Source organism: Aedes albopictus, chromosome 3 (assembly GCF_035046485.1).
Source record: "Aedes albopictus strain Foshan chromosome 3, AalbF5, whole genome shotgun sequence".
NCBI classification, from domain to species: Eukaryota; Metazoa; Arthropoda; class Insecta; order Diptera; family Culicidae; genus Aedes; species Aedes albopictus.
Window position 1 is genome coordinate 34,819,770 of NC_085138.1, and position 27,281 is coordinate 34,847,050.

Genomic DNA, 27,281 nt, shown 5'->3' on the forward strand with positions numbered 1-27,281 from the left:
TGAAACTCAAAGGATCCCCTAAATCCCACTATTTCTCCAGCAACCCCTTAGAACCCCACGAAGCCCACTGAAATGCATCGAAACGTCTAGAGACGCTTCTAAAACCCACTTATAACTTCCATCAACTACTCTTAAACTTTAGAAGCCCCATGAAACCTCCTGAAACCCCATTAGACTCCCGATAACGCCTTGAAACCGTTTTGCAACCCCCCTGAGACCAACACGTTGCAACGCCCCAGTAAACCTAGGCTTCAACTCAATCCCCCTAGAATTCCTCTCGAAACGCTTGGAAACCTCTCTCAAGCCATCTAGATCTCCCGTAAACTTTTCTTAAACTATTTTGGCGCATGCCGTAACTCTCTAAAGCTTATTGAAATTCCTCCACTGCATAACCTCTGAGACCTTTGGGAACTTCTCTTGAAATCCCGGAAATTCATCTGAAATCCAAGAAAAACCTTTTGAAGTGCCATTGAGCCCACTGAAATGCCGTGAAACCCCTCTGAGACCTCCGGAAACTTCTCTTAAACTCCCTGGAATTCTCTCCTAAAAAGCATCGCGAACCTCGTAAAGCCCCACGAAACCTTCTGGAAATCACTAAAACGCTTGGAACCCCCTCTGAAAATCTCCTGACTCTCCTAAAGCTCCTTGAACCCCCAGGAACTCCCCTGATTCCTCGGATAAAGACCCCTTATATCCCGCTGATGCCTGCAGGAACTTCTTTTAAACACCCGAAAGTTCCCACGAAAATCTTCTTGTAGCCCACTGAATACCGCTGGAGACCCCTGAAACCCCCTGGGACTTTCATAAACTTCTCTCAAACTCTTCTGACGCCGACTGTAACTCCTTGAAACTCTTTGAAACCCCTGTAAAACCCCCTGAGACCTCCGGGGCTTCTCCCAGGAAATTCCCCCATAAATACCACCGGAAACCCACAGAAACGCTCGAAACCCTTCTGGACACCCTCTGAATCTCTTATGAAGCCCACTGAACCCCCGGGAAACTCCTCTGAGGCCCCCTGATACTCACTAAAGTCCACTGAAACGCATTGAAACCACTTCGGTAACCACCCTGAAACTCCCTTGAAAGACTCCTTAAATCCCGCTGAGACCACTGAGAACTTCTTAGAGAACCCCGAAAGCTCTCTGAAACCCCCGGAAACCGTCTTGAAGCCCACTGAATAACCCTGGAATCACCAGAAATCAACTAAAACGCATCGTAACGCTTGGAAATTCCTGTGGGACCCCATAGACTCCCGTGAACACCTCTTTTAGTCTTTTGACGGCGGCTGTAACTTTCTAAAACTTCCTGAAATACTTTGGAACCCCTTTAAAACCCCTAAGACTTTCGGGAACTTCCCCATTGAATCTTCTGAAAACCACTTAAACGCTTCGAAACCCTTCTGAAAATCCCCTAAATCTCTACTAAAACTCTGAATTCCTGTTAACTCCCCTGAGGTCCCTGATAAAGCCCATTGAAACGCATTGAAACACTTTGGAAATCACTTCGAAACTCCCCTGAAAGACCCCTTAAATCTCTCTTGAGACCAACGGGAACCTCTTTTGAAAACCTTGAAAACCCATGAAACCAACAAAAACTCGTAACGCTTGGAAAACCCTCTGAAATTCTATAAGACTCACGTGAAGTCCTCTGAGTTCTTCCTCTCTTTGTAGGAGAACGTGCCTCTGAAGCCGACCTACTGATATCTGAAACTCCTCTGAAACTCTGTAACCGATGAAACTTCTTGAAACTCCTTGAAATCCCTGTAAAACTCCCTGAGACCTTCGGGAACTTCTCAAAAATCCCCGGGAAACCACTCAACAAGCATTTCTGCTGTACAAGAGTGGAACAAACCTTAACAAACTTTAAGATAAGAAACTGTTATTTAAACCCACTGAAACGCCGTGAAACCCCTCTGGGACCCCCGACAACTTCTTAAAATCCTGGGAATTCCTTACTAAAAACCACCGAAAACTCCCCTAAAACCCTCTGAAATCCTCTGAAACCGACTGAAACGTTTTGAGACCCCTCTGCAAAACCCCTGAATCTCTCGTAAAGCCCTCTGAACTCCCCAGAGGCCCCTGATAAATCCCACTAAAACGCATTGAAACCACTTCGGAAATAACTCCGAAAGATCCCTGAAATTCCGCTGAGACCAGCGGGGACTTCTTATCAACCCCCGAAAGCTACCGAAAACCTTCTTGAGGCTTACTGAATACCCCTGAAACCAACAAACATGTATCTTAACGCTTGGAAACCCCTCTAAAACCCCATAATACTCACGTACACCCTCTCAAACTCTTCTAACGCCGACTGTAACTTGCTGAAACTTCCTGAAAGTCCTTGAAACACCTGTAAACCCCCTGAGACCTCTGGGAACTTCCCTAAAACCCCCCAGAAATGCCCTTGAGTCCCACGACAGACCTCATGAACCCACAGGAACCCACTGAAACGACGTGAAACTCCTCTGAAACCTCCGAGATTACCCACAAAACCACCGGAATCCCGCTGGATCTCCAACTATTGGATGGTCAGATGGATTTAATGACCTGAACTCAAGGATAAACCTTAAATCCGAGAATATTTGGAGAGTGTTTTGTAATGAGTTGATAGGCTGAATGACCTGGACTCATGAACAGCTTCATCAGGTTAAAAACAGGTTGCAGATATTGGTGCTTAAGCCTTGGGGATCTCCTTAAATCTGATCGATCCGGTTGGTTGAATTTTTTGAACTCACGGAAGATTGAGGGAGCATTGAAAATCTGACAAACAACGATGAAGTCGTAGTCTCGCGAGCCAGTGAATGACCTAGGTTTAACAACCTGACCTGAAGAACAATTTATGGGCCCCGGGTATCTAGAAAACATTTAATAAATGCACTAGGACCTCCATTTAAGTATAATCCATGTAGGTAACTACTGAGTAGCTTAGGATCCCCATGAAGCACCATGAAAATTCATGGAACTCTGCGAAACTACTTAAAACGCCTTGAATGCCCTCTGAATTCCCTTTGAAACCCCGTCTTGATTCCCACGAAATTTTCTGTTAATCCTCGTGAAGTCACTGAACCCTGGGAAAATAATTCATGCGTTCTGGAATATCTAGAAATCAATCTCCATTTAGGTAGAATCCATAGAGGTAAATCCTGAGTAGGTCTTAAGCACCATGAAGTCCAACGAAACCCCACGAAACTCTTTAAAACGCCTTAGAGTCCTAGGAAAATAAATCGCATTTGATGTACCTGAAGCCCCCGGAAACCTCCCAGAAATACCTTGAAACCTCCCAAAGACCCCTGAAACCCACTCCACTCTCTGAAGATCTTTTGAAATGCTCTGAAGCCTGTGAAGCCACTTAATGTCTCTGAATCCCCCAGGAGGCTCCGGGAACTATCCTAAAGCCAATAGAGTTTCAAAAATTGCTTTGAAATGCATTGGAACTCCCTTGAAGCGCCCCTGAGACTCCTGCAAACTTCTGATAGCCCCTGAAGCGCACTGAAACCCCATTAGATCACCCTTGGAGCCCTTCTGAACCCCTACCAAGTCTCTCCTGAAACCCTTACAGCCTTAAACCCCTTGAAAAAACACTAAGGACATCAACTTGAAATTTACCACCAAAGTTTGTCCTTTTACCTAGCCGATCTTATTTGGGTTTGATTCGGTACAATAGGGATATCTTTCAAGTCGCTGTTTACCCACCCAATTGGTTGAATGGCATGAACTCAAGAACATTTCCCCGATTCCTAGGATATCTGGTAAACATTGATAGTGTTTCAGGTTGATCAGGTGTGGTGATTTCCTAACGAATCGCTCCTGTACGAAAATACACCATTCAAGTCTGGGTTAATCTTGCAGAGCAGATTGCCAAGGTTGACCTAAACTTACGGACAATTTGGAGAGCCCAGAATATCGGTTAAATGCTGATATAGGTCTTACGGGTCAAGCTTTCTTAGACTAGGATCATCTCCTAGGAGCTGCCATTGGACAACAAGAACATCTTTCAAATCTTGATTGGTCTAGGAAATTTGATGACCTGAAATCGCGGACAATTTGGGGAACCTCAAAGTCTGATTATGGTATTGTATGCAACAAAAGTTGATGGGAAGTGTACACTGGTCTCATGAACAGTTTTAACAGGTTGATAACAGGTCGTACAGATTAGTTCTTGAATCTTGTGATTCAGTACAAAGGAGCACCTTCCAAGGGCCCATATAGCCGAGGCGGTAAACGCACGGGTATTCAGCATGACCATGCTGAGGGTGACGGGTTCGATTCCCGGTCAGTTCAGGAGCTTTTCGTAAAGGAAATTTCCTTGACTTCCTTGGGCATAGAGTATCTTCGTGCCTGCCACACGATATACACATGCAAAATGGTCATTGGCAGAGGAAGCTCTCAGTTAATAACTGTGGAAGTGCTCATAGAACACTAAGCTGAGAAGCAGGCTTTGTCCCAGTGAGGACGTTACTAGGTTAGGTTCCGGAATATCTAGACCTAGAACACTAGAACCTCTGTTTAGGAAGAATCCACCCGGGTAAATTCTGAGTTGACCTGAAGCCCACTAAATTTCCACAAAACTCCTTAAAAACGACTTGAAGTTCCTCTGAAACCCCATCTTGAGACCCGTGAAAGTTTCTAGTAATCCCCCTTGAAGTCCCAAAAGCCCCTGGGATCCTCCCAGAAGCACATTGAAACTCTTCAAAACCCAAAAGCCTTCTGAAACCCACTGAAATGCTTTGAAATTTCTTTTAACCCCCTTCCCCCCATCTCTATCTCTGAAGCCCCAGGAACCTCTGAGAACCCTCCGAAGCCCAGTGAAACTCCATGCAACGTCTAGGAATGCATTGAAACTTCTCGATAACCCCTCGATAAGCCCTCGAAACCCCCTTGAGTCGCCTTCAAACCTACCCCAAAGCCTCTGATGATCACTGAGAACTCCAGGAACCTCTCTGAAGCCCCAGGAAACGCCTTGAAGCTCCCTTAAATGCCCTAGGAACCTTCTGGAAGCCCCTTGTAAACCACTGAAACGCCTTGAAACTCTTTGAAACCCTTTCGAAAACCCACCCGTATTATTCCTGAAACTCTCTTTCAGGGGCCTTCAAAGAGAGTTTCAGGAATAATACGGGTGGGTTTTCGAAAGGGTTTCAAAGAGTTTCAGGGCGTTTCAGTGGTTTACAAGGGGCTTCCAGAAGGTTCCTAGGCCATTTAAGGGAGCTTCAAGGCGTTTCCTGGGGGTTCAGAGAAGCTCCTGGAGTTCTCAGTGATCATCAGGGGCTTTGGGGTAGGTTTCAAGGCGACTCAAGGGGGTTTGGGAGACTTCAGGGGTTATCGGGAAGCTTCAATGCATTCCTAGGCGTTGCATGGAGTTTCACTGGGCTTCGGAGGGTTCTCGGAGGTTGCAAGACGTCTTCTTTAACTGCCCTGCAACCTTGAGATCCATTTAGGTAAAACAATAATTTGTACACTCCCGAATCATCATGTAAGTGGAGGCTTCAGTGTAATCAAAGTTTGTTCTTTTGCCTGGCAGACCTTCCCACGAGTATTTTTCAGAACCTAGGATGTTTGATAACAACGTAGATAAAGTCTTTCAGGTTGGTCAGGTGAGGTGATTTCTCAACGAATAGCTTCAATACGAAAAGGTACCATTCAAGTCTGGGTTATTCTAGCTGATAAACCAAGTTACCTGAACTCACGGACAATTTGGAGAACCTAGAATGTCTGTTAAGGTTAAATGTTGATACAGCTCTTACAGGTTATTTTTTTTTTTCGACTGAGGACCTCTCCTAGGAATTGCTCAAGGACAAAAAGTACGTCTTTCAAGTCTTGATTGGTCTTATAAATTTAGACCTGAAATCGTGAACAATTTGGGGAACCTCAAAGTCCAGCTGTGATTTTGTATGCAACAAATGTTACTAAGTGGTGTTCATCGACACCAGTTGGAATACCTGAAAGAATTCAGGAAGAGAGACTTTAAGGGATTCCAGGAGGTTTTCTGGAAGATTTTTGGGAAAATCTCAGAACGCAGTCTTAAAGAAATCCTGAGGAAAACGTCTGAAGAAACTTTTGGAAGTATGAAATTCACCATATTAATAAGTCTGAATTTTAGAACGAACTCGTCTAGGTTTGAAATCTACCCGAACCTCCGTTACGAGTGTAGATCCGAAGGCCTTAACTCCAGCACAATTTGGATGATTTAGATGTAGTCTCAAACGCAAAGAAGTTGCAAAATACTTCGATTGATTCAAATGTAGTACACAGAATGAAGTATTCCAAGTCAGACAAGTAATCGATGCTACGTTACGAATATTGATCTGAAGACCTTAACTCCAAAAAGTTTTGTGAAACCTCTGAGATTATTGATAAACTGGAAACAATGCTTAAATGCCTTATATGACAACGATGAACCAAGCGGGAAAATCTCAAATCTATGTGCTGTGGGTATGAGGGCACATTACACATTTCGGCCAAACATTTAATTTCCAGAATAATTCGGATGATCTACGGCTCCACTGAGATGTACGTCACTGTATTACATGCACTGAATATTGAACTCTGAACTTGTAAAATGCACTATATTGAATTTGATACATACTCGCAACCTTACCACGAGTGTAGTTCTAAAGGCCCTAAATCCAGAATGATTCGGATGATCTGAAGCATCGCTAAAGACCTGAAGTGGTTCTTACAAACTTGGACTTATATCTGTGGATCGAATAAGGCTCATGCAGATATGTTTTCAGATGTTCACACATTTCAGCACTAGTGTAGACCTTCGTAGCATTCTATGAAGTCTGGAACATCACTACAACATGTTCGGCTAATGCTCAAGCCTCAGAACAGATTATGCGAAGATATGGACTAAAATATAGTTATAAAACCAAAAGAACAAAACAAAACCTAGGCATATTTGCAATAGTCGTTGAAGCTCAGAATCCAGGGTAACAAATTAAAGATTAAGTTCTGAGTCTCAACTAATCACTGGAGTCTGTGCATATGTTTATGCCAAAGTATGTACTTGAAATTGGCATAGAAAAAATATTATTAGGATAAGAGGCCCAGATATATTATAATATAAAAATGACCAAGTAATTTTAACAGCGAAATATAGCTTAACAAAGATTGATGAATGTCATTAAAAGGACAAACGGTTGCACAAGGATAAGATAGTTTCCTGTAATTATAATGTACAAAGGCATGTCTAATTCTAAACTCTTCTAAAAAGCTAGAAAACGTTTTCATAACTGAACCTTCATAATTTTATGACCAAGTATTTTTTTTTCAATGTCCAAGGACGGTAAAAACGATTAACGATCGTGAAATGCCCAAATAATTCATACAAAGATCAAGAAATGCCAGGCAATATCAATAAAATGCAATACCAGTAAAATGGCTAAGTAATTGTTTTGCTGAATATCGTCAGGATATACAGCATTTTCAAGAAGTTTTTGGAGATTCTTGTAGAGTAGGCTCAAAACTCTCGGACGTTTTAGACGACAAAGGCATAATTGAATCACAAAATTTCCTTGTTGGCTAAAGGCTAAAGTGTTTGAGAAAGTTGGATTTATCTTTTATGGGTCAAGTAGATGGCCGAAAAACATTTGTTGACTATTTTTCAACTGTTGAATTTATACTCTAGGAGAATGGCCTCCCAATCTTGACAAAAATAGAAATACTGCTATTTTAGCTTGCCCTAAATAAATGGACAAGATAAAATAGCAGTGTCAATTTGTCAAGTCTGAGAGAGAAGCCATCCCCCTAGGGTAGAAAAATATTTGGTCAAATGACAGCTGGCTGAAAAGAAACTGTTTGACGACAAATGACCTAGTTGAAATGGACATATGTCGGAAGGAGCAAATAACCGAATGCACATTCTTCATTCTTTTCGGCATAGAAAGTTGTAAGGATTCGGATATCTATCCTTTCTCCCATCTGCCTTTTCGACTATTTGATATTCGTTTAACCGTTTTCGGGTCGAAAGTGTGCGTGCAGCCATTAGCCAGGAATAAATACTGAGGCCTAGAAATACTAAAATGTATAAAAAATGACCAAGTAATTGTAAAAGTCACTCAGTAGCTATAAGACCTGTAAAATGTTGAAGCAAATACGAAAGGCCCAAGTAGTTGCATTAAAAAAATAAAATTTCTAAGTGATTGACAAAATGACTCAGTAATTTCTTGGTGCTCATCTAAAACAATGAATTTGAAGGAATAGGTCACCATCAAGTTAAACATCTGGATAGTCTACGATCCAAAACAGTTACCTAAATGGCGATATGCTTAAGGGCCAAGCTCAACAAAACTTGATGAATGCAACAAGAGGACAAGCAATTGCACAAGAACAAGATAGTTTAATTTTTCAATGTAGGAATGTATGTCTAATTCTAAACTCTTCGGAAAAAAACTTAAAATGGAAATCATAAATTAATCTTCCCAATTTTATGACCCAGTAAACTGGAAATTGCCCAAGGAAAGTGAAAACACCAAGCTCATGGTCGTGAAATGACCATGTCATTCAATTGTGACCAATGAAATGGCAAGTGAAGGTAGGAAAATGACCAAAAAAAAAAAAAATAGATGTTTCCTAGAACACTAATCATAGGTCAGAGGTGTATTGAGTTTTGGCAATACCAATAAAATGGCTAAGTAATTATTTTGCTACTGAACTCTGAACTTAGAGAACGACCAAGTTGCATTAAAAAAATGAAAATTGATAAAAGTACTCAGGTAGTTATGCAAATAACGCTCCTAAATTTTCTAGAACTTTGTGTTAGGAAAAGTAAATGTCGACAGAACAGTCTCAGGTTACATTTCAAAATAAAAACACACTGTTATCATAAAAATAATAACTAGGTCTTTAAAATATGCTCAATAAAATGTGAATAACGCACATAATTACAGCAAAACGAACGAGCATTTGAGGACGAAGTAGTAATAGTAATTGATGACCTAACGATTTAACCGTCATAAATGTCCAAGTAATTGTTACGCTGAATAGATATTTCAGCAATTCTGTTAAAACACCATCATTGAAATGTAATAAATGACCAATTTATTTTGACATCCTAAGAAACAAAGCTGAAATAATCACTCAAAATCCCACAAAAAAGGCATTCCAATAACAATAATTATCAATCACAATGACAGCGGTGCTGATAAAAAAAACAATGAAGAAAATGACCAAGTAATTCCAAATTTTCAATGCTGAATCTGTTTTTGCAGTCGCAAAATGACCTAGTAATCGTAAAACGGTCAAACTACTGTAATCAATAATCAAGACAACTGTTAAATAATCATATAATTGGTAAATCAGCCTCTTTTGTACAAAAACGGCCCAGCAATTTTCAGGTTCGCCAAGTCATAATCAAATTCAAACGATTGAACGATTTGAAATGAACTGGTTGAAACTGTTTTGTAGTGGTAAAATAACCAAGTAATTTTTAAATGGTCAAGTTATTATCAAAACCAATACTCTATGGAGATTACTATCTACTGAAGTTAATTCAGATTTGTGAATTGGTCAAGCGACAGCAATGGGCTACATAATTATAAGACTGTCATACGACCTAGTTATTGTGATATCCTGGCAGAGAAAGTTCTAATGACTGACATTCTCATAAAACGACGCTCCAATAACAATTATTATCAATCTAGCAAAGCTGACGAGAAATGAAGAGGAAAATGACCAAGTAATTCCAGATGAGCAGTGTAATTGTCGAAACTGATTTGCAATGGTAAAATGATCAAATAATTGTAAAATGGTCGAATGTATGCAATCGAAGGAATTGCAAAGTGTCCAGTTAGTTGTTAAACCAGCCTTATTGCAAAAAAACGACTCAACAATTACGAAATTGGTCAAGTAATTCAAAAATTTGAAATGGGAATTTGGAGAAAATAGAAAATGTTTAAGTAATTTCAAGCTGGCAATGAAAAGGTCAGAACTAATTTGTAGTGGTAAAAGGACCAAGTAATTGTAAAACGGTCAAACGACTGTAATCAACAAACAAGAGAATTGCAAAATGACCAGATAATGAGAAAACCAACCTTATGATTGCGAAAAAAAAACGGGCCCGGAAAATTTCGAAATTGGCCAAGTAATCAAAACATTTGATTTGAGGTATAAAGGGACTTACCGGTGGTCACGGAGGAAGAGTTCGGCGAGCAGGACAGACTCATCAGTACCAGGGCCGCGTGGCATTCGTCCATCGGGTCGTCGTCGTTAATACTGTAATATTCCCGATCGTCCTGTGAGTATGAGGGGCGTCGTTTACGAGATCTGTGGAACGAAGAAAAGAAAAAAAGAAACATTGAAAAAAATGTTGTTTGTGCAAAATCTGGATAGAAGAAGAAGAAAAAAAAAGGAAAACAACCAGCAAACAGAAGATTTTGTTTAATCAATGGCATCCGTTCGATTATCACGCGCGCGCAACCCAGCGCCGTAAGTCGAAGATTCCCCAGACGAGGGAGCAGTAGTGGGGCGGGGGCTTCGCAAAAGAAAGGTGTTTTTGTTCCCAATTTGGTTCGAGTTTATTAGCCTGCTCGTCGGGCTGCTCACCACCACCATTATTGCACTAACTGCACCTACACCGCACCGCCGTGCTGCTTCAAGTTCAATGCATTATCGGTCAGTCACTTTTGTTTCAACCGCCACTGCTGCTGTGGCCAGCTGCCCGGGCTTAGGCCATTTGTATTGGAAATAGCCGCAAAAATAACAGTAGAAGCGGTGGTGGGAGGTGGTGCAACTGCAGTTAGCTAGGGATGTTCAGTCGTTGGACAACTGTCTAGATTGATTATTCTTCAAACTAATCTAAGCAACACTGAAAGCAATGAAAGGCCAAGTTGTTTGACCAAGTAATCTCTAAATGACCTGGGAATTGGAAATACACTTAATTATTGAAAAGGCTCAATGATTGTTGAAATGACGCAAAGTGAGAAATATGACCAAGCAATTATTTAAAAAGACCAAGTAAAATTGAGAAACGACTTAGTAACTGCAACAGGATCTTAAAAAGGGATAAAGAGCAACTATAAAAATCTTCAAATCGTTCCAAATTTCCTTATTTATACCGAACTACGAGTATTAGTTAGTAGATACAATTTTAGGGTGTAGTGATTATCCAATGACCAAATAATTATAGAATGATCAATCATAAAAGCAAATGAATCTCGTAGAGGTTCTCAAATAAAAGTTAAAAAAAATGTTTTGGTTGGATGTAGAACTTAAACTCGTACAGAGAAAAGGCAGTGACAGAAAGAATGGTCAGATCAAATTTAACTCAATCATGAACATCCCTACGTCCCAACGAACATCGCAGCAGTCAGTCCCAGCAGCGATTTCTTTGTGTCCTGCTGTGCGGTTTACTTGGATTGAGCTGCACGGAGGGACGGTGCTGATGCGAGCGAGCGAGGAATGCACTTTCGGGCAGTGATAACAGCAATGCTGCCGTCGCAGTAAGCGTTGCATCGCCGAGGTCGTGCCGTTATCGTGACTTTTCGATTGTCACCCAACGACTAACTGGCAGACCACCGCCACCGCACCGCAGTCGATAATAATCTGGTCGGGTCGTTGGTAATGATCCACTTTTCGAGGTGGTGAATTTTCGGTCGGAATGGGAAATATGAGTTCGAAGACACTCGCTTAATTTGTCATGGCACGCTCAATCGATTGTGGAGACGTCTGGTCTGGTCTCTGGTCTGAAAGTCGAAGGGGCGTTAAAGGTCGGGCCTTGACCTCATCGGAAAAGCGGCACGCTCCACTTCATTGACCGTCGTTCCAGCCAGGATAATTACCGGCTAAGGTCATGAAAATATTTATCCGGCGGAGAAAACTAATCAATCATCGTCTTACGCGGGGAGACGGGGAAGTGGATGAGAGGGAAGAGGGTCCGCCCAGTGATCGGATTCTCACGCCATCAATTAGTGACACGGGTCATAGGGGGCGTCTGGAGCAGTGGTTTCCAAACCTAGGTTTGTGTAGTCATCCTAACTGAAGGCACAGAGAACAGACGAACAAAATTCGGAATCTGTCCAGATACTACCTCATCGTCCAAATTGTACTTCTTCATCATCATACCACCGCACCGCTTCGCCAAGATTCTACCTCATTGACTCAGATCTATTCAGATTCCAGCTTATCTGCCTAATACCACAGACAACATCTGATTGCTCAGATTCTACCTCATCGTCCAGATACTAACCCACTTTCCAAGCCCTACCTCATCGTCCTAGAATGCTGCTTTCTAGGTTCTCTCTCCTTCAGATTCTACCTCTTCGTCCTAATCCTAAATTCTTACCAAAGAGGTTCTTAATCGGTAAAGTTCTACGGATTCTGATGGTTCTAATCTTACCTTTATGTCCAGAGACTATCTATTGGTGGAGGTTTTACTTGATGGTTCAAATAGGTACCTCATGTCCCAACCTCATTTCTTCGACCTCTTACCACCGCATCGCTTCGTCCAAAGTCTACCTCGTCAACAAAGATCCGTTTAGATTCTACCTCATCTGCCTAATTCTATATCCTAGTCCAGACACCGTTCGAATAGGTATAACCTCTCTGTTCAGATACCACCTCATCGTCCAAATTATACTTCTTCTTCCTCATATCACCACTTCGTCTAGAAGTCATGACTCTACCCTTTCGACTCAGATCTATTCAAATTTTATCTCATCTTCCTAATCCTACAATGTGGTTCAGTGTCGAATTAGCTTTAACATTAAGCTAATTCGACACTGAACCACATTGTAGGATTAGGAAGATGAGATAAAATTTACATTAAATACACATTAATAAAAACAAAAAAAAGGAACAAACTTTCCGATACTACCTCATTGTCCAAATTCTACTTCTTCGTTCTCATAACACAGCATCGATTCACCCAGACTCTACCTCATCAAATCAGATGTATTCAGATTCCTCATCTGCCTAATCCTACATCCTAAGTTCAGACACCATCTGATTGTCCAGATTCTACCTCATCGTCCAGATAACAATCTATCGTCCAAACTCTACCTCATTGTCCTAATTATATGTGGCTGCTCGATAATGTTCCACTTCAATGTGTAAGTTCTTCATCCAAATTCAAGCTCCAAGACAAGATTTCACCTGGTCTAGGTTCTAATTGATCGTAGAAGTTTCACAACTTCATCGAGATTCCATCTCATCAGTCAAGTTATGCCTCATCGGCCAAGTTGTGCCTCATTGCCGTGATCTCACCTCTCGTTCAGCTATTACCTCGTTGCCCCGGTTTTACCCTATAATTCAAGCGCTACCTTTTCATCCACCAGATTCCACCTCAACGTCCAAGTTTTACGTCATTGTTCAGATTTGACCTCATCGTCCAGATTGTACATTACTTCTCATATGTCTCGATTCTTCCCTGATTTGTCCTTCAAACCTGATTTTATTTCATTACCCAGTTGCTACGTCATCGTTAAGGATCGTTCTCTGTTGCAAAGTTTTGCCACATCGTTCAGCATCTACTTGATTGTTTAGATTTTACCTTTTACATCGTTTTTTACCTTGTCTGAATGCAGCCTTACCATCCAAAGGCTACGTCTAGATTCTACCTTATTATTTAGATTATGCCTTATTGCCCTAATCTCACCTCTCTGTTCACCTCATTGCCTCGGTTCTGCTTTATCGTCAGGGCGCTACCTTCTCGTCCAGACTATACCTCTTCGTTCCAGATCCAAGTTCAAATTTATTCATAACTAGCTGTCCCGGCAAACTTTGTCTTGCCGTCTTGTGGTGGTTTGACAACTGTTGAGCTCAAAATAGCACCGCACTCTAGATTGATTTCAATTCGATCGTGCTGATTTCCTTCCCAGGTCATAAAAAATCAGCATTTTGTCTATTTCCTCACATTTTTAGTTAATTTTCCTAACTTTTTTACATATAAACACAGCCACCATGAATACGAACCTAACCATGCAAGATTCATTCAGATCGGTTCAGCCGTTCGTGACTTTTGTTGCCTCAAAGGGCAGTCGAACTCATTTATATATATATAGATTTTCCAGTTCTACTTCAATGTCTAAGTTCTAACCTATCATCGTGGTTTTACTACTTTATTAAGGGTTCACCATGTCACCTAGGTTGTACCTCATCGTTCAGGTTGGCCTAATCTTGTCTCCCTGTTCAGACATCACCTCATTTCCACGGTTTACTGAATCGCCAGGGTTGTACTACTTCGTTAAAACTTCACCTTATCGCCTAGGTTGTACAGATTATGCCTAATTGCCCTAATCTCACCTCTCTGTTCTTGTGAAGAAAGAGCATTAGGTCAAATTCACGAATAAAAAGAAACTAAAATTAACACTCTGTTCACCTTATTGCCCCGGTTCTGCCATATTGTCCAGGCACTACCTTGTCGTCCAGAATATACCTCCTTGCCTAAGTCCTAGCTGCCTAGAACCGACCTCTTCGGCCAGATCCCAGTTCCAAGTTCTGCATAATTTCCCAGTTCTACTTCAATGTCCAAGTTTAACCTATCGTCAAAGTTCTATTACTTCGTTAAGGTTTCATATCGTCACCTAGGTGGTACCTCATTGTCCAGATTTCGCCAAATCGCTCTTATTCCATCTTCCTGCTCAGATATCACCTAATTTCCCCGGTTTCACATGTTCGTCCAGATTCCTCCTTATCGCCCAAGTTCTATTTCATTGATTGTCCGGATTTGACCTCATCGACCTGGATATAATTTACTGTTCAAGATCTACCTCATCGGCCAAAATGGTACCTCTACGTCCAGATCCTTAATCGTTTTTCAATTCTACATCAACATCAACACCCAAGTTCTATTGAATCGTCAGGACTCTACTACTTCATTTAAACTCCACCTAATCGTCTAGGTTCTACCTCATTGTCCAGATTATGTCTTATTGTCCCAATCTCAACTCTCTATTCTCTTGATTGTTCCATTTCTGCCTCATCGTCCAGGCGCTACCTTCTCGACCAGAACCTCATCGTCCAAGTTCGGACCTCGGTTCGCCAGAATCGACCTCCAATTTTCCAGTTCTACTCAATGCCCAGGTTCTAACCTACCGTGAAGGTTCTACTACTTCATTGAGGTTCCACCTCGTCGCGTTTTTTCCTCATCATTCAGATTACGTCAAATTGCTCTAGTCTCATCTCCCTGTTTAGGATCACCTCATTTCCACGGTTCTACATGCTCGTCCAGATTCCTGCTTATCGTCCAAGTTCTATTTCATTGTGCAGATTTGACCTAATCGGCCTGTATATACTTTAGTGTTCAAAATCTGCCACATCGTCCAAATGTTTACGTTTATATCCAGATCCTTCATTGGTTTTCACTTTAACTTCATTATCCAAATTCTACTGAATCGCCAGGGATTTTCTACTTTATTTAAATTCCACTTCATCGTCTATTAGGTTCTACCTAATTGTCCAGAATATGCCTTATTGCGCCAATCTCACCTCTCTGCTCACCTTATTGCCTTATCGTCCAGGCGCTACCTTCTTGTCCAGAACATACCTTATCGTCCAAGTTCTAACTATCCCTAGGCTAGATCCAAGTTCCAAGTTCTTCTTAATTTTCCAGTTCTACTTCAATGTTTAAGTTCTAACCTATCGACCAGGTTCCACTATTTCATAAAGGCCCCATCTCGACGCCTAGGTTGTACCTCATCGTCCAGATTACGCCAAATTGCTCTAATCGCATCTCTCTGTTCAGATATCACCTCTTTTCCTCGTTTCTACATTCTCGTCCAAATTCCTCCTCATCGTCCAAGTCCTATTTCATTGTCCAGATTCAACCTCATCGGCCTGGATATACTTTACTGTTCAAGATCTACCTCATCATCCATCATCTCTATGTCCAGATCATTCATCGTTTTACACTTCTGCTTCAATATCCAAGTTCTGCCGCATCACCAGGGTTCTGCAGTTTTCAAGAAGGTTGGCTGAAACTCCCCGAGACTAGGGAATGCTGGCCACGCTTAACCGGATTTTAAGAAGTTGGGAACATTCAGCTTATATTTACAGAGGAACAGAAGCTTGAACTCTTCAGGACTTGGAACTGCCAGCCCAAACGCTCCTAGACACTCAGATAATGCTGATTAACAGGTTTTATAATGTAGACCTACGTTGTGATGAGTCAGTGATTTCAGCTTCCTTCGTTTTCCACCGTAACCTTTCTAATACATTAAGAGTCTCCTGAAGTAAAGCATCATCGAGATTTACAACAGGAGATTAATGGTGTCTTACGCTAAAGGATCGCTAGTACTCTCCAGGACTCGGAACTGCCAGCTCAAACGCTCCTAGACTCTTCTGAAATCCGGTGCTTCGTGTAGTTCGCCCTCACAAGTCCTGTAAGTCATCCAAAGTTCTCAGGAGCTCAGATCGTCCTGATCTACAGGCGTCTTACGTTGTGATTAGCAAGCGATATGAGCCTGACTTCGTTTCGCTCTGTAAGACATTCTTGGTCTCCTGGAGTTAAGTGTCATCAAGATCTACAATAGGCAATCAATGGTGTCTTACGCTAGAAGATCACTTCAGCTCTCCAGGACTTGGAATTGCCATTTTGAACACTCATGGATCCTTCTGAACCTTCTTGAACTCTCCAGGATTCGGTACTGCCAGCTCAAACGTTCATATTTAGAATCCTCTGAAATCCAGTGCTTGGAATAGTTTGATCCTGTGAGTTATCCACAGTTCCCAGGAGCCCGGATCATCTTGATCTACAGACTTCTTAACATAGTCCTACGTTGTGATTAGCCAGCGATATGAGCCCTCTAGTACATAGGTTCGCAAACTTCGTTGCGCGACCCTCCACTTGTAGATTTTTCGATGACTCTACGAGAAGCGGGGTGACGATAGATTGAGGGGTCACGAGGACCAAGTTTGGGAAACGAGAACATACAATTTACAAGGCATTGAAAATCCTCTAAGGTTCAGATTAGCGAGACATACAATCACAAACAGTTGATCAGGACGTTGCTTAGAAGGTTCATTTGAACTACTAGGTTACTGGAAACTGCTACATATTCAGATTTCCTGAACTCTATCCAAATAAAATTCTATAAGAAGCTCGTTACAATTTCCAGAGCATCCAGGAATCCTTGGAAGTTACAATCATCGAAGTTTACTGGCAATCAAACGAGACTAGAGTTGTTTGGATTGTTGGCCGAAGTTGCTACCCTCGTCTGAAGTTCAGTTTTCTGAGAAGCTTAGTAAATCTAAGGCATTGAAGGTTCCCTGGAGCTTTTAGATCATCTACATCTACAGGCTTAACTTCATTCCACAGTGCTAGACCTCATTGAACTCTGCAGAACACTACTAACCGGGAGTTCTGATTTATGCTGAAAAAAAACATACCCAAATGGGGATCCCAGAAACTTTATAGGGCACCTAGACCCTCAGTGTATAGATCGTTGAGATATACAGGGTTTGTGGAGGATTCTATAACATTTACCCGAAAACCATTTACCCGAAAGACATTTACCCGAAAACCATTTACCCGAATGTAACATATACCCGAATGCCAAATACCCTAATGCGACATTTACCCGAACGCGACATTTACCCGAATGCAACACTTACCCGAATGCGACATTTACCCGAATGCGACATTTACCCGAATAGTTTATTACTATGCATAAATTATGATTTTGTGAATAAATTTCACTTATTTTGTTCTATTTAAAAAGAACATGTATTATTTTGTATTGTGGATCAGAAAAGCATTTCGATGTTCCTCAAGAACCCATTTTATCAAATTTTCCCTGAAATGATCCGCGATAGGAATTCACAGGGCATATGCTTGAATAAAACTCATAACTGCAGCTTACATTTATTATGTTAACGCTGTTAGCGTTCACTCTAGATATTTACCCTTCTTTGATTCATACGCTGTTCTTTTGATAAGCAAAGAACAGTTTATGATTTAAAGAAGGGGAAATCTCTGTTTGTAGGCCAAGGTGTCATTAGTTCGAAACGATTAGAAACAGCCCTCGGAAAATCAAAATATCATTAGAAAATAATATTTGACAGAAAAGTTTGCAGATTGTTAACCAAACATAACATCCAATTATTAGAAGAAGGAAAAAATCTTAGATGTAGACTTGGAATCCATCACTCAATCATGTAAGAGTGTAATTTAAAAGAACATCATATAATCGAAACAAGGACAAAACTTATATGCATCCCAACTAACAATAATGGTAGCTGAATAACAGCTTATTCAATCAAAATTACAAAAATTAAGCTTATGATTGACTTATTCTTCTATTGTACAGCAACAATGTTTGTTGTGCAGTTAGTTGTTCGAACGCCAACAAAATATGCAGCAGTGCAACTCGAAAGAACAGCCTTTAAAGAGAAGAAGGGAAAATCTCCGAAGGATAGGTAATAGTTTGGCCACCAAACAACACAGTGATACTATGTCTGTTAAAGAAACTCTACCCCCTTACCCCGAATGCCATCATAACCTCGAATAGGACATTATTCCAAAAGCCATTTCCCCGAATGGGTCATCACCCCGATAGATATGTATAATAGTTCCCTAAAGGATATAGATAGAAAGATGGATTCATGGGTCTGCTATGGAGTTAGTGGTTCGTCCGCAACAAACTAAATAACATTTCAACTCCAACTCGCAAAAGTAGCCTCTTATGGAAAGAATGAATACATTATATGGAGAAATTACCAGTTTAGCCAGTACCAGCCGACCAACTCATCAACAGTTTACGGGTGAACAATGTAAATTCGAAAGAACAGCCTATTTTAAAAAGAAGGCAAATCTAAGAAGAAGTGGATAATACTTGCGGTGTGGCTGCCAGTTTGTGATCGTGTATATAAGTAGCTAATTTTGCATTTTTTGGACGACCTCCTGATTGATTCGGATTGGCGTTCGGGCTAATTGGATGGAGCCGTAAAAGAACAGAATATCAACAAAAATCCTTTGATTAAAATAGCATTGTGACAGCCAGTTAGTCCTGTACCAGAGTGCTTGATGATCACTCAGTCTGATGATTATTAGGTCTAACCAAAGCCTGCTATATAATACCGGGCCATAACATATTTATTATTGATGATGATTAACCTGGGCTTGTTAGGGGAATATCTGTAAATAAAAGAAAATCGGGTTAAGTACGGTTCCTTTGAATTCCACTAAGAAGTACAAGACTTCGAGTCAAGTACAAGACACTGAAGACGACCTTACAGTTGAGGTCGAAATACGTATCTGTCAAAGGATGCAAATTCTTAGTGGAATTCAAAGGAACCGTACTTAACCCGATTTTCTTTTATTTATATTTATTATTGACAAATCATATGGGGATCAAGTACACATTTTTTTTATTTTTCGGGTAAGTGTCGCATTCGGGTAAATGTCGTATTCGGGTAAATGTCGCATTCGGGTAAATGTCGCATTCGGGTATTTGTCGCATTCGGGTATTTGTCGCATTCGGGTAAATGACGTTCGGGTAAATGTCATTCGGGTAAATGTCTTTCGGGTAAATGGTTTTCGGGTAAATGTTATAGAACCTTGTGGAGCCCTACGTTCATATTCGTCCGTCGTTGAAGGTCCATCCGTGTGAACTCTTCGGAAGGCTCTGAACTGCTGACTCGTTCCAGCTAAGTGGCCCGAAGTTCTTCGACTGGAAGATTTGTTTACATAACTCATAGGGCATGTTGCCGCTGGGAACACTGCTTCCTCTCCGATATTGACAGGCGAGAACGAAAGCAATCGACAGGAAAGTATAGAATAGATAACTGAGTACTGAAACCATAAGTGAACTTCTAAGACCACTTTAATTGTGTGAATTCTATACGTAATTATTATTATTCTTTAAAAAATGAACGCAAATGAACTAAACGTACCTTAATTGCAGTAACGATCAATTGTTATGTGTGGATAGGCAGATATTGGGCTTATGTGCGGGGAAAGCACTGATAGTGTAAGTTTCTTGTAATGTAAAACCTAACCTTCAAATCTAATAAAATGAATTTGCAGTTTAAAGCTGTCCTCAACCGAAGCCCGCTGTTGAAGCTGCTAAAAACCCAGTGTCCGAACCCCCAACTTGCCTGCCGCCGTAACAGGGCATTCAAAGCCCCCAGATTTTCAGAACATCGCGATCTACAGACTTCAAGCATAGCAGCAACAGCTGCTCGAAATTGAGTTGAAGAGGTCAATTTCGAGATACATAACAAAGTCTCCGAAAGATAGGACAATCAAATCAGCAGACTCCTGGTAGTCCAAGGTTTGAGTTCATCCCATGAACTGTTTTGGATTTACTACTGCTAACCTTATTCGTGGACTCTTGAAGTGTCCTAGAGAACGAGGGTCATCCAATGAACCTTGGCATTTAGTGTGGAAAAGTGGAAATTTGTGCCACGCTTTCCGGAATACAGATCTTCAAGATGCTCATGAAGATTTCCGGAGCATTCAAAGCCCCCTGAAATCCATTCGGTAAAGTTAGGTCATTATCGCTCGAAGACCCATTTGAACACTTGCGGACTCCTTGCAGCTTACCAACAATCATAACTCCGCCGTTGAAGGTACGTCCGTTTGAACTCTTCGGAATGTTCGAAACTACTGACCTGTGTTTCAGCTAAGCGGAACTGCTGACATGTTAGTTCTTTGGAAGACCTTTTTTAACATTACTCATAGGGCATTCAAAGCCCCCAGAACATTGAGATTTACAGACTACAGACTCTATGGGACATTTGTACCATGCCTTCTGTAATATAGATCCTCAAAATGCTCAAAGCAGTCCCTTGGAAACCACATCATTGAGGTTATCGTTATCCTTCGGTTAAGTTAGGTCGTCAACGGTCGATGACCCATTTGAACACTTGAGGATTCCTGGCAGCTTTCCAACGATCCGCCGTTGAAGGTACGTCTGTTTGAACCTTTGGGAAGGTTCGGAACTACAGACCTGTTTCAGCTTAGCGAAACTACTGACTTGTTAATTCTACGGAAAGCTTTTTTATATTACTCAGAGGGTATCCAAAGCGCCTATAACATTGAGATCTACAGCCTTCAGACATAGTAGCAGCACCTCAAATTTGAGTAGGGGAGGTCAACAGTTGAACACATACATTACAGAGTCTACAGGAGAAACCATTAAATCTTTTTGAGCTCTACGGAGTACAGAACAATTGGCCAAATTTTCTGGAGCCCTAAGGTCCTCTAAAGTTCAGATCATCAAGACCTGAAGGTTCACAATGAAGTTCGTAGGTTTTGAAGGTCCATTAGAGGCCTAGAGATACTACTGTGAAATGCTACCAAGCTTTGTAAACTATTCTGGGGTATGGTCTTTCGGGAAGGTCATTGTACGATTTCTTCAGTATCCAAAGTCCTCTGAAAGTTGGGTAATTGAAGTTCAACATAGGTATTGGTATTGATTTTCGATTTGTTGGTGTCAGCAACCGTCTTAGCTTGAATAGAGGTCAACAAGGTCCATCACTCGATAGAGCTTCCCAATGCTCGGAACTATAGGTACAGGATGTTTCTTGGGTTCTCATGGGCATAGGTCACCCCCAGGCATTCCGATTAGAGGCTTGTATGTCCAAAGGCTTCAGCTCAAAGGTGCTAGCTCAACGATGACCTATGGTTGAATAAGGACACCGATCTTTAAATAAAAAAAAATACAATGAGGTTCTCATGGATGCCTAAAATGCAGACCGTTGTTGAGGCATCCAAAACGCTCTGAAGATGATACCATTGAGGGCTACAGCTCGGGTAGTCCTTCGATTAAGTTAGGTCATCGTTGAAGTTGTATTTGAACACTTGGAGACTTCAGGTAGCTTATCAACAAGCATAGGTATTTTGAAGTTTGGATCCACAGACGCAATAGAACTCAGGATACTGAAGTTATGGCTTTGGTGAAGTACCATTTGAACTATCTGGGATCAAGTCAATCAGACCGTTAAGGCATCCAAAGTCTCCTGAAAATCATATAATTGAGGTCTACATCTTCGTATTCCATCGGTTAAGTAAGATCATCGCTGAAGATCCATTTGAACACTTGGGGACTTCAAGTCACTTATTAACCTATCATCCCTAGTAACACTTTTTAGTCAAATGGACTAGAAGAGGTTATAAGAACCATCATAAAACCAAAATAAAGGGTTTAAGGTTTTATTACAGCTCTCAAAACCTCTACAAGACTAATTGGCCATCAACATGTTACTTGGGATAGGCCCTTTGTAGTTCAGATCATGGAGTCTTTAATGACATTTTCGAGGTTATTAGTACTCGGAATACTACCTACTGACGTTTTAGCTAGACCGTAGGTGAAGACCATTTGAATAATTCCGGACTGTTACTGGATCTCTTTGTGATTAAAAGGTATCCAAAGTACCCTGAAGCTCGTAACATTGAGATCTACAGACGCCATGGAGTCCTACGATTGTATTGGGCTACCGACCAAGGTCTATTTGAACTCTTCGGTACTGGGATCTGCCGGTCAAGTTTCCCGAACAGGACATCAAGTTCTTCAAGGAACATTTGTACCCTCAGAGGTTCGGAATGCCTTCAGTGAAGAACCATTTGAACTATCTATGACCAAGCCAATCAGACCGTTCAGGCATACAAAGTCCCCTGAAGATTAGATCATTGAGATCTACATGCTCGTAGTCCTTCAGTTGGGTAAGGTCATGGCTGAAGATCCGTTTGAACACTTGGAGACTTTAGGTAGCTTATCAATAATCATAGGCCCTTTGAAGTTCAGATTTACAAAATCTACAGACGCAATGGAGTCTTTAATGGTATTTTCCAGGCCGTCGGTGAAGACCAATTTGAACAGTTCTGTACTATTACTAGAAAATCTATCTGAAGTTTAAATGGTATTCAAAATACCCTGAATCTCGCTACGGAATCCTTCGTTTGTATTAGACCAAGGTCCATTTGAACTCTTCGGCACTCGGATCTCCTGTTCAAGTTTCCCGAATTGTTCTGGAGTACAAGCAATCAAGTTCTTCAACGATCATTTACATCCTAAGAGGTTCGGAATGTCATATTCCAAGTTCTCGAGCTCTTAACTCATTTAATATTCCCAAACACCCACTTTGGGAATCCCTTGTCTGCCCCAGCCAGTTGATTATTAGCAGGTCGGCAATCCCCAACCAGACCAGCCATCAACCACCAAAGAAGCCGCGACACGATACGGTGTCTGCGACTGGGCGCCTTCTGCTGCTGCTGCTGCTTTGTCGTCATGACCTAGACAATGTCAAATATGTGTAGTGTAGTGTAGCGTGTACATAGTGACACAGCCCCTGCCTGTGAGGATCAGGACGCAAAAGAGAGGCCACGGTCGAACGGTTGGACGGTTGGTCTGACTGCTGGCGGGCATCCCCAAAAAAGGAGCTCCGAAGCAGACGGACGGACGGACGACCGGCGACGGCAGCAATGATGGCAATAATGTGGAACGAACTACGTCATCAGACAGGGCCCGGGCGGAGTTGAGCTTGGACGGATCGGATGAATGGATGGATGGATGTAGAGAGGTAAGTTCCCCTACAAAACGGGCGCGTGACTTGGCTCGGGGTGGCGGTTATATACTCTGGGAGATAGGTAGTAAAGTTGTTTAGATGTGGGGTGGTGCATTTGAGTGGAAATGTACAGGAGAAAAAAAGCAGGGATAAAAAAGAAAAAAAAAACAAGTTCAAACAAAAAAAAACAAGATCTTAAACCACAAAAAGAAAAAAAAACAAAGAAATAGAAATATTTACAAATAAACCACGATACAATTAAAAGGATTATTATAAAAAAGGTAAGAATACTAAAACTTAATAAGAAGGACACAAATTCAAAAAGTCCTTGGAAATAAAACATATAGTTGACACAAATGTATAATAATCAATTTAACGAAAAAAAAACAAACAACATTAAAATCATGCAACTCGAAAAAGCAATAAATTGAGAACACAGGTAACCCTAATACAAAGTGTTCAGTTGTTTAGTAGAATTGGTAAAATTTGGAGCACTAATTTCAAATATCAAAATAAATAAAAAAAAAATACTGCAGGAGAAAAACTGAAAAATGAATAAGTATAAAAAAAAATAAAAACCCATACGAATGGGTAAATTCTTCTTAGCATTTGTCTTCGCACTGATAGGCTTATTTCGTCTGCGACCTACATACTTCTACAGTCAAGTAATTGACAGTTTTAAAAAGTTTCAAAGAACTTTAAAAATAATCAAAAAATTTCCATTTTTTTTAAAATTTTTCCTTGTTTTTAATTTTTCTTTTTTTTCAAAATTTCAAATTTTTATTTCTTTTTTTGATTTAATTATCTTTTTAATAATTTTATTTAATGTGAAAGGGAAGTTTATGAACCGATGAAAATCCTTTTTGTCGGACTGACTCCGACATAAAGAAGGTCCCACAAATTCTTGCTTCGTAACCCACGTCCACGTTTTCTCGTTGAGGTAGGGTGGCATATTTTCCGACTGCACTGGTATAAACAGATCTGCTCGAAGCACAACCCAGACGCAGTTGAGTCATTCATTTGTAGAAAAAGACGTCGACAAGAACGAAAAACAAAAAACGAAACACCGTCGTCGGAGTTAACACGTCTGCAGTCTGTGGCGTGATTTGGGGGTTCTGCCGCCGCCAGTGAACGAACTCGTCCTCGAATCGAGGTTGATGACTAGTGTACCGTACCTATCTTGCTCAAAGCTGGGGTGGCGTTTGATAACCGAGTCGAATCCAAGAACGGGAGGTAGGTGTCGGAGTTAACCGGCTCAGATACAGGGAACGGAGGAAGGGGGTTGTCCCCAATTTCTGGTGGTAAATATTTTCGGGGGTTGACTGCGTTGTCTTGGTTTTGCGTGGGCCATAGGACAAAGAAGGATGAGACTGCACAAGTGCAAATTGGCACCGATTTGGAGCGTTGGATTTTGGTAGGAGTCACTGTCGGTGGCGACACGTCGTGGACTGAATGGTGACTGGAAGAGTTGGAACGAGAGGTGTATCATTCAAAGTTCAAAGGACCAAGGATGAGTGGGATGATATCGCTTTGAGTGGGGGTTCGATGACAGGTTTTAATTAATTTTCATCAGTAAGTCAAGATCTGGATTACGAGAGAAGCTCATTTCATTGGACAGAGCGTCAAAACCCCATTAGAAAATTAAGAACAACTACTTTTTCCATTAACTTCTTTGCGTAGATATCTGCTGGATTCAGACAGCGACTTATGATGATAACAGCACTAATAGCTCACATGTACGTGTATTGATAAAGCTGTTCTGAAGTACCACATGAAATATCCAAGGTCATCCAAACTATTCTGAAAAATAGAACATAGCATTCTCTGAAACCTTCTCTGTGACCAAAGAACACACATTTTACCAATAGTTGTTAGAGGAGTCCCAAGGCACCGTTAAAAAACATTTTCCATCTTATTTGAAGAAAATATCTGAGGTCATCCAAATTACCAGGAAGTTCAGGTCGTTGAAATCGACATTATCAGCAACAATCTATTGGGGAATTTGTACTCCCTGAAATTGTTAAAGAATTATATCCCGATTGTATGGAAACAATTGTTCTTATGAAATACCTGAGGTCATCCAAATTGTCATGGAGCTTAGATCCGTCAGATGTAGGGAATCAATGCTGGGCAATTAATTTATCCAGGATCACAAGTACTAATAAATGGTCCCGGAATCCCAAAAAGCACACTCGAGGGGTAGTGGCCATGACCAAGATGCTGATGATGAAATTCCTTCACACTATCAGGAATTTTTGAACCGTGGAGATCCACCCAAGCTAACTGAAGATCTATGGTGACTTAAACCATCTGTGGAAGTTTTCCTCAGCTGTATCGTCAATTCCTGTTCTATACAGGGGTCGTTTGATGCTTTTAAACCAGTCCAGTCAACCAAAGAGATACCATGGATAGGTAGAGTAGGTATAGGATGTCCCGAGGCATCCAAATTCTTGATAAGCTCAGGTCATTAAGGTTTACCGGGCCATCGTTAAAGGCTTGGGGATCAATCATCCAGCATTGATGTTCAAAGCCTTCAGAAACATCAGATCATCGAGACTCATGGGCTCAACATAGTTCTGCGTTTAAGATGCGGAGGTTGAACTCACCGAACCTTGGGTTTTCTGGCCGAACTTTGTGGGATCTTCTGGAGTGCAATCCGCACGGAAGGTCGTTTATAGCTCATGAGGATGTTTATGAAATCTCTCGAGTTCAGATTATTGAGCTCTATGAGCTCCAGATTAGTTCAGATTCATGAGTCCCCTGAACTCTTCAAGGAGTATAATCCATTGAGGAGCGTGGTATATCCTAGGAAGTGTTCGAGTTCTTTCGGAGCATTTGGGATTCCAGACTGCTGGACAAATTTCATGAATCCCTTTTGTCCGTCGAGAAGCTTTATTGAAGTCATCAGAAGTTCAGGACACCGAGATCTAACCAGATCAACGGGTCCAACGTTTGGTCGTTTATGTAGAATACCGTTGAAGGTTCTTCGATCCTGCTGGACAAGTTTCCCGAACCCTTTGTGTTGTCCCGAACTCCATCAATATGCTCGATATATTAAAAAGAGCATTCGGAACCCCGTGAAGTTTTGGCCTTGGCAACCTGTAGGCTCAACAAAAGTTTATGCTTAACTTAGAATATAGCCCATAGCACCTCAAAGGCTTGAAACTCTCGTTCAGAACTGCATCTAAATGCATCTAGATAAGGCCTTTGTAGTTTTGGCAGTCAGTTTGAACTCTTGGCAAGTTTCGCAAACTTGTCCCGAAGTACTACGCTAGAAATTTTATCACCAGGAATCCAGATCATCGAGATCTACCAGCTGAACGTAGTCCTTAAGTTTTTTAATCCTTTAAGGCCGGAGAATAATGGCCAACCTGGAGTTCGCAGTAGCAGATCTACACTTGTGCCATTGGGCCTTTCTGTTACAATCATGTTAGGACATTCTGGGTCATCCAAACTGTCATAAAGTGGATTTCTGATCCATTTGAATTCTTTGGAACTTTTGGGATAGCTCCAGGGCAGCCAAACTACTCTGGAAGTCAGAAACTCAGATTTGCACTTGTGTGGGGCCGTTTCAGTGTAGAAGATTACATAGCCCACCATGTTTACGGAATCAACTTGATGGTCATCAGGCAGTGATAAGAGCTTCATGACATTTCGGGTCATTCAAGCCGTCCAACCGGTCTTGAAATCTACACAACCGTAACAAGAGTTGATTTCGGTCGAAAAGGTAATGCTACATAACCAACTAGGGCTAAGGAAACTCATCTGCAACCCTAGGAGTCATTCCAATACGCTTTAGCCGAACTACCCTGGAACCCATCATATCAGGACTACACTTTT

General features: G+C 41.3%; 1 protein-coding gene across 2 annotated transcripts in view; it reads right to left on the reverse strand.

Annotated features, from left to right (window-relative positions):
* Nucleotides 1-27,281, reverse strand: part of LOC109419243 (zinc finger protein 395) — a 263,320-nt gene that overhangs the window by 119,130 nt on the left and 116,909 nt on the right. For both annotated transcript variants that reach the window (XM_029867709.2, XM_029867717.2), the window contains one exon: nucleotides 10,120-10,262. In XM_029867709.2, coding sequence (XP_029723569.2) covers nucleotides 10,120-10,262 — 143 coding nt within the window. The remainder of the gene's footprint in view (nucleotides 1-10,119; nucleotides 10,263-27,281) is intronic.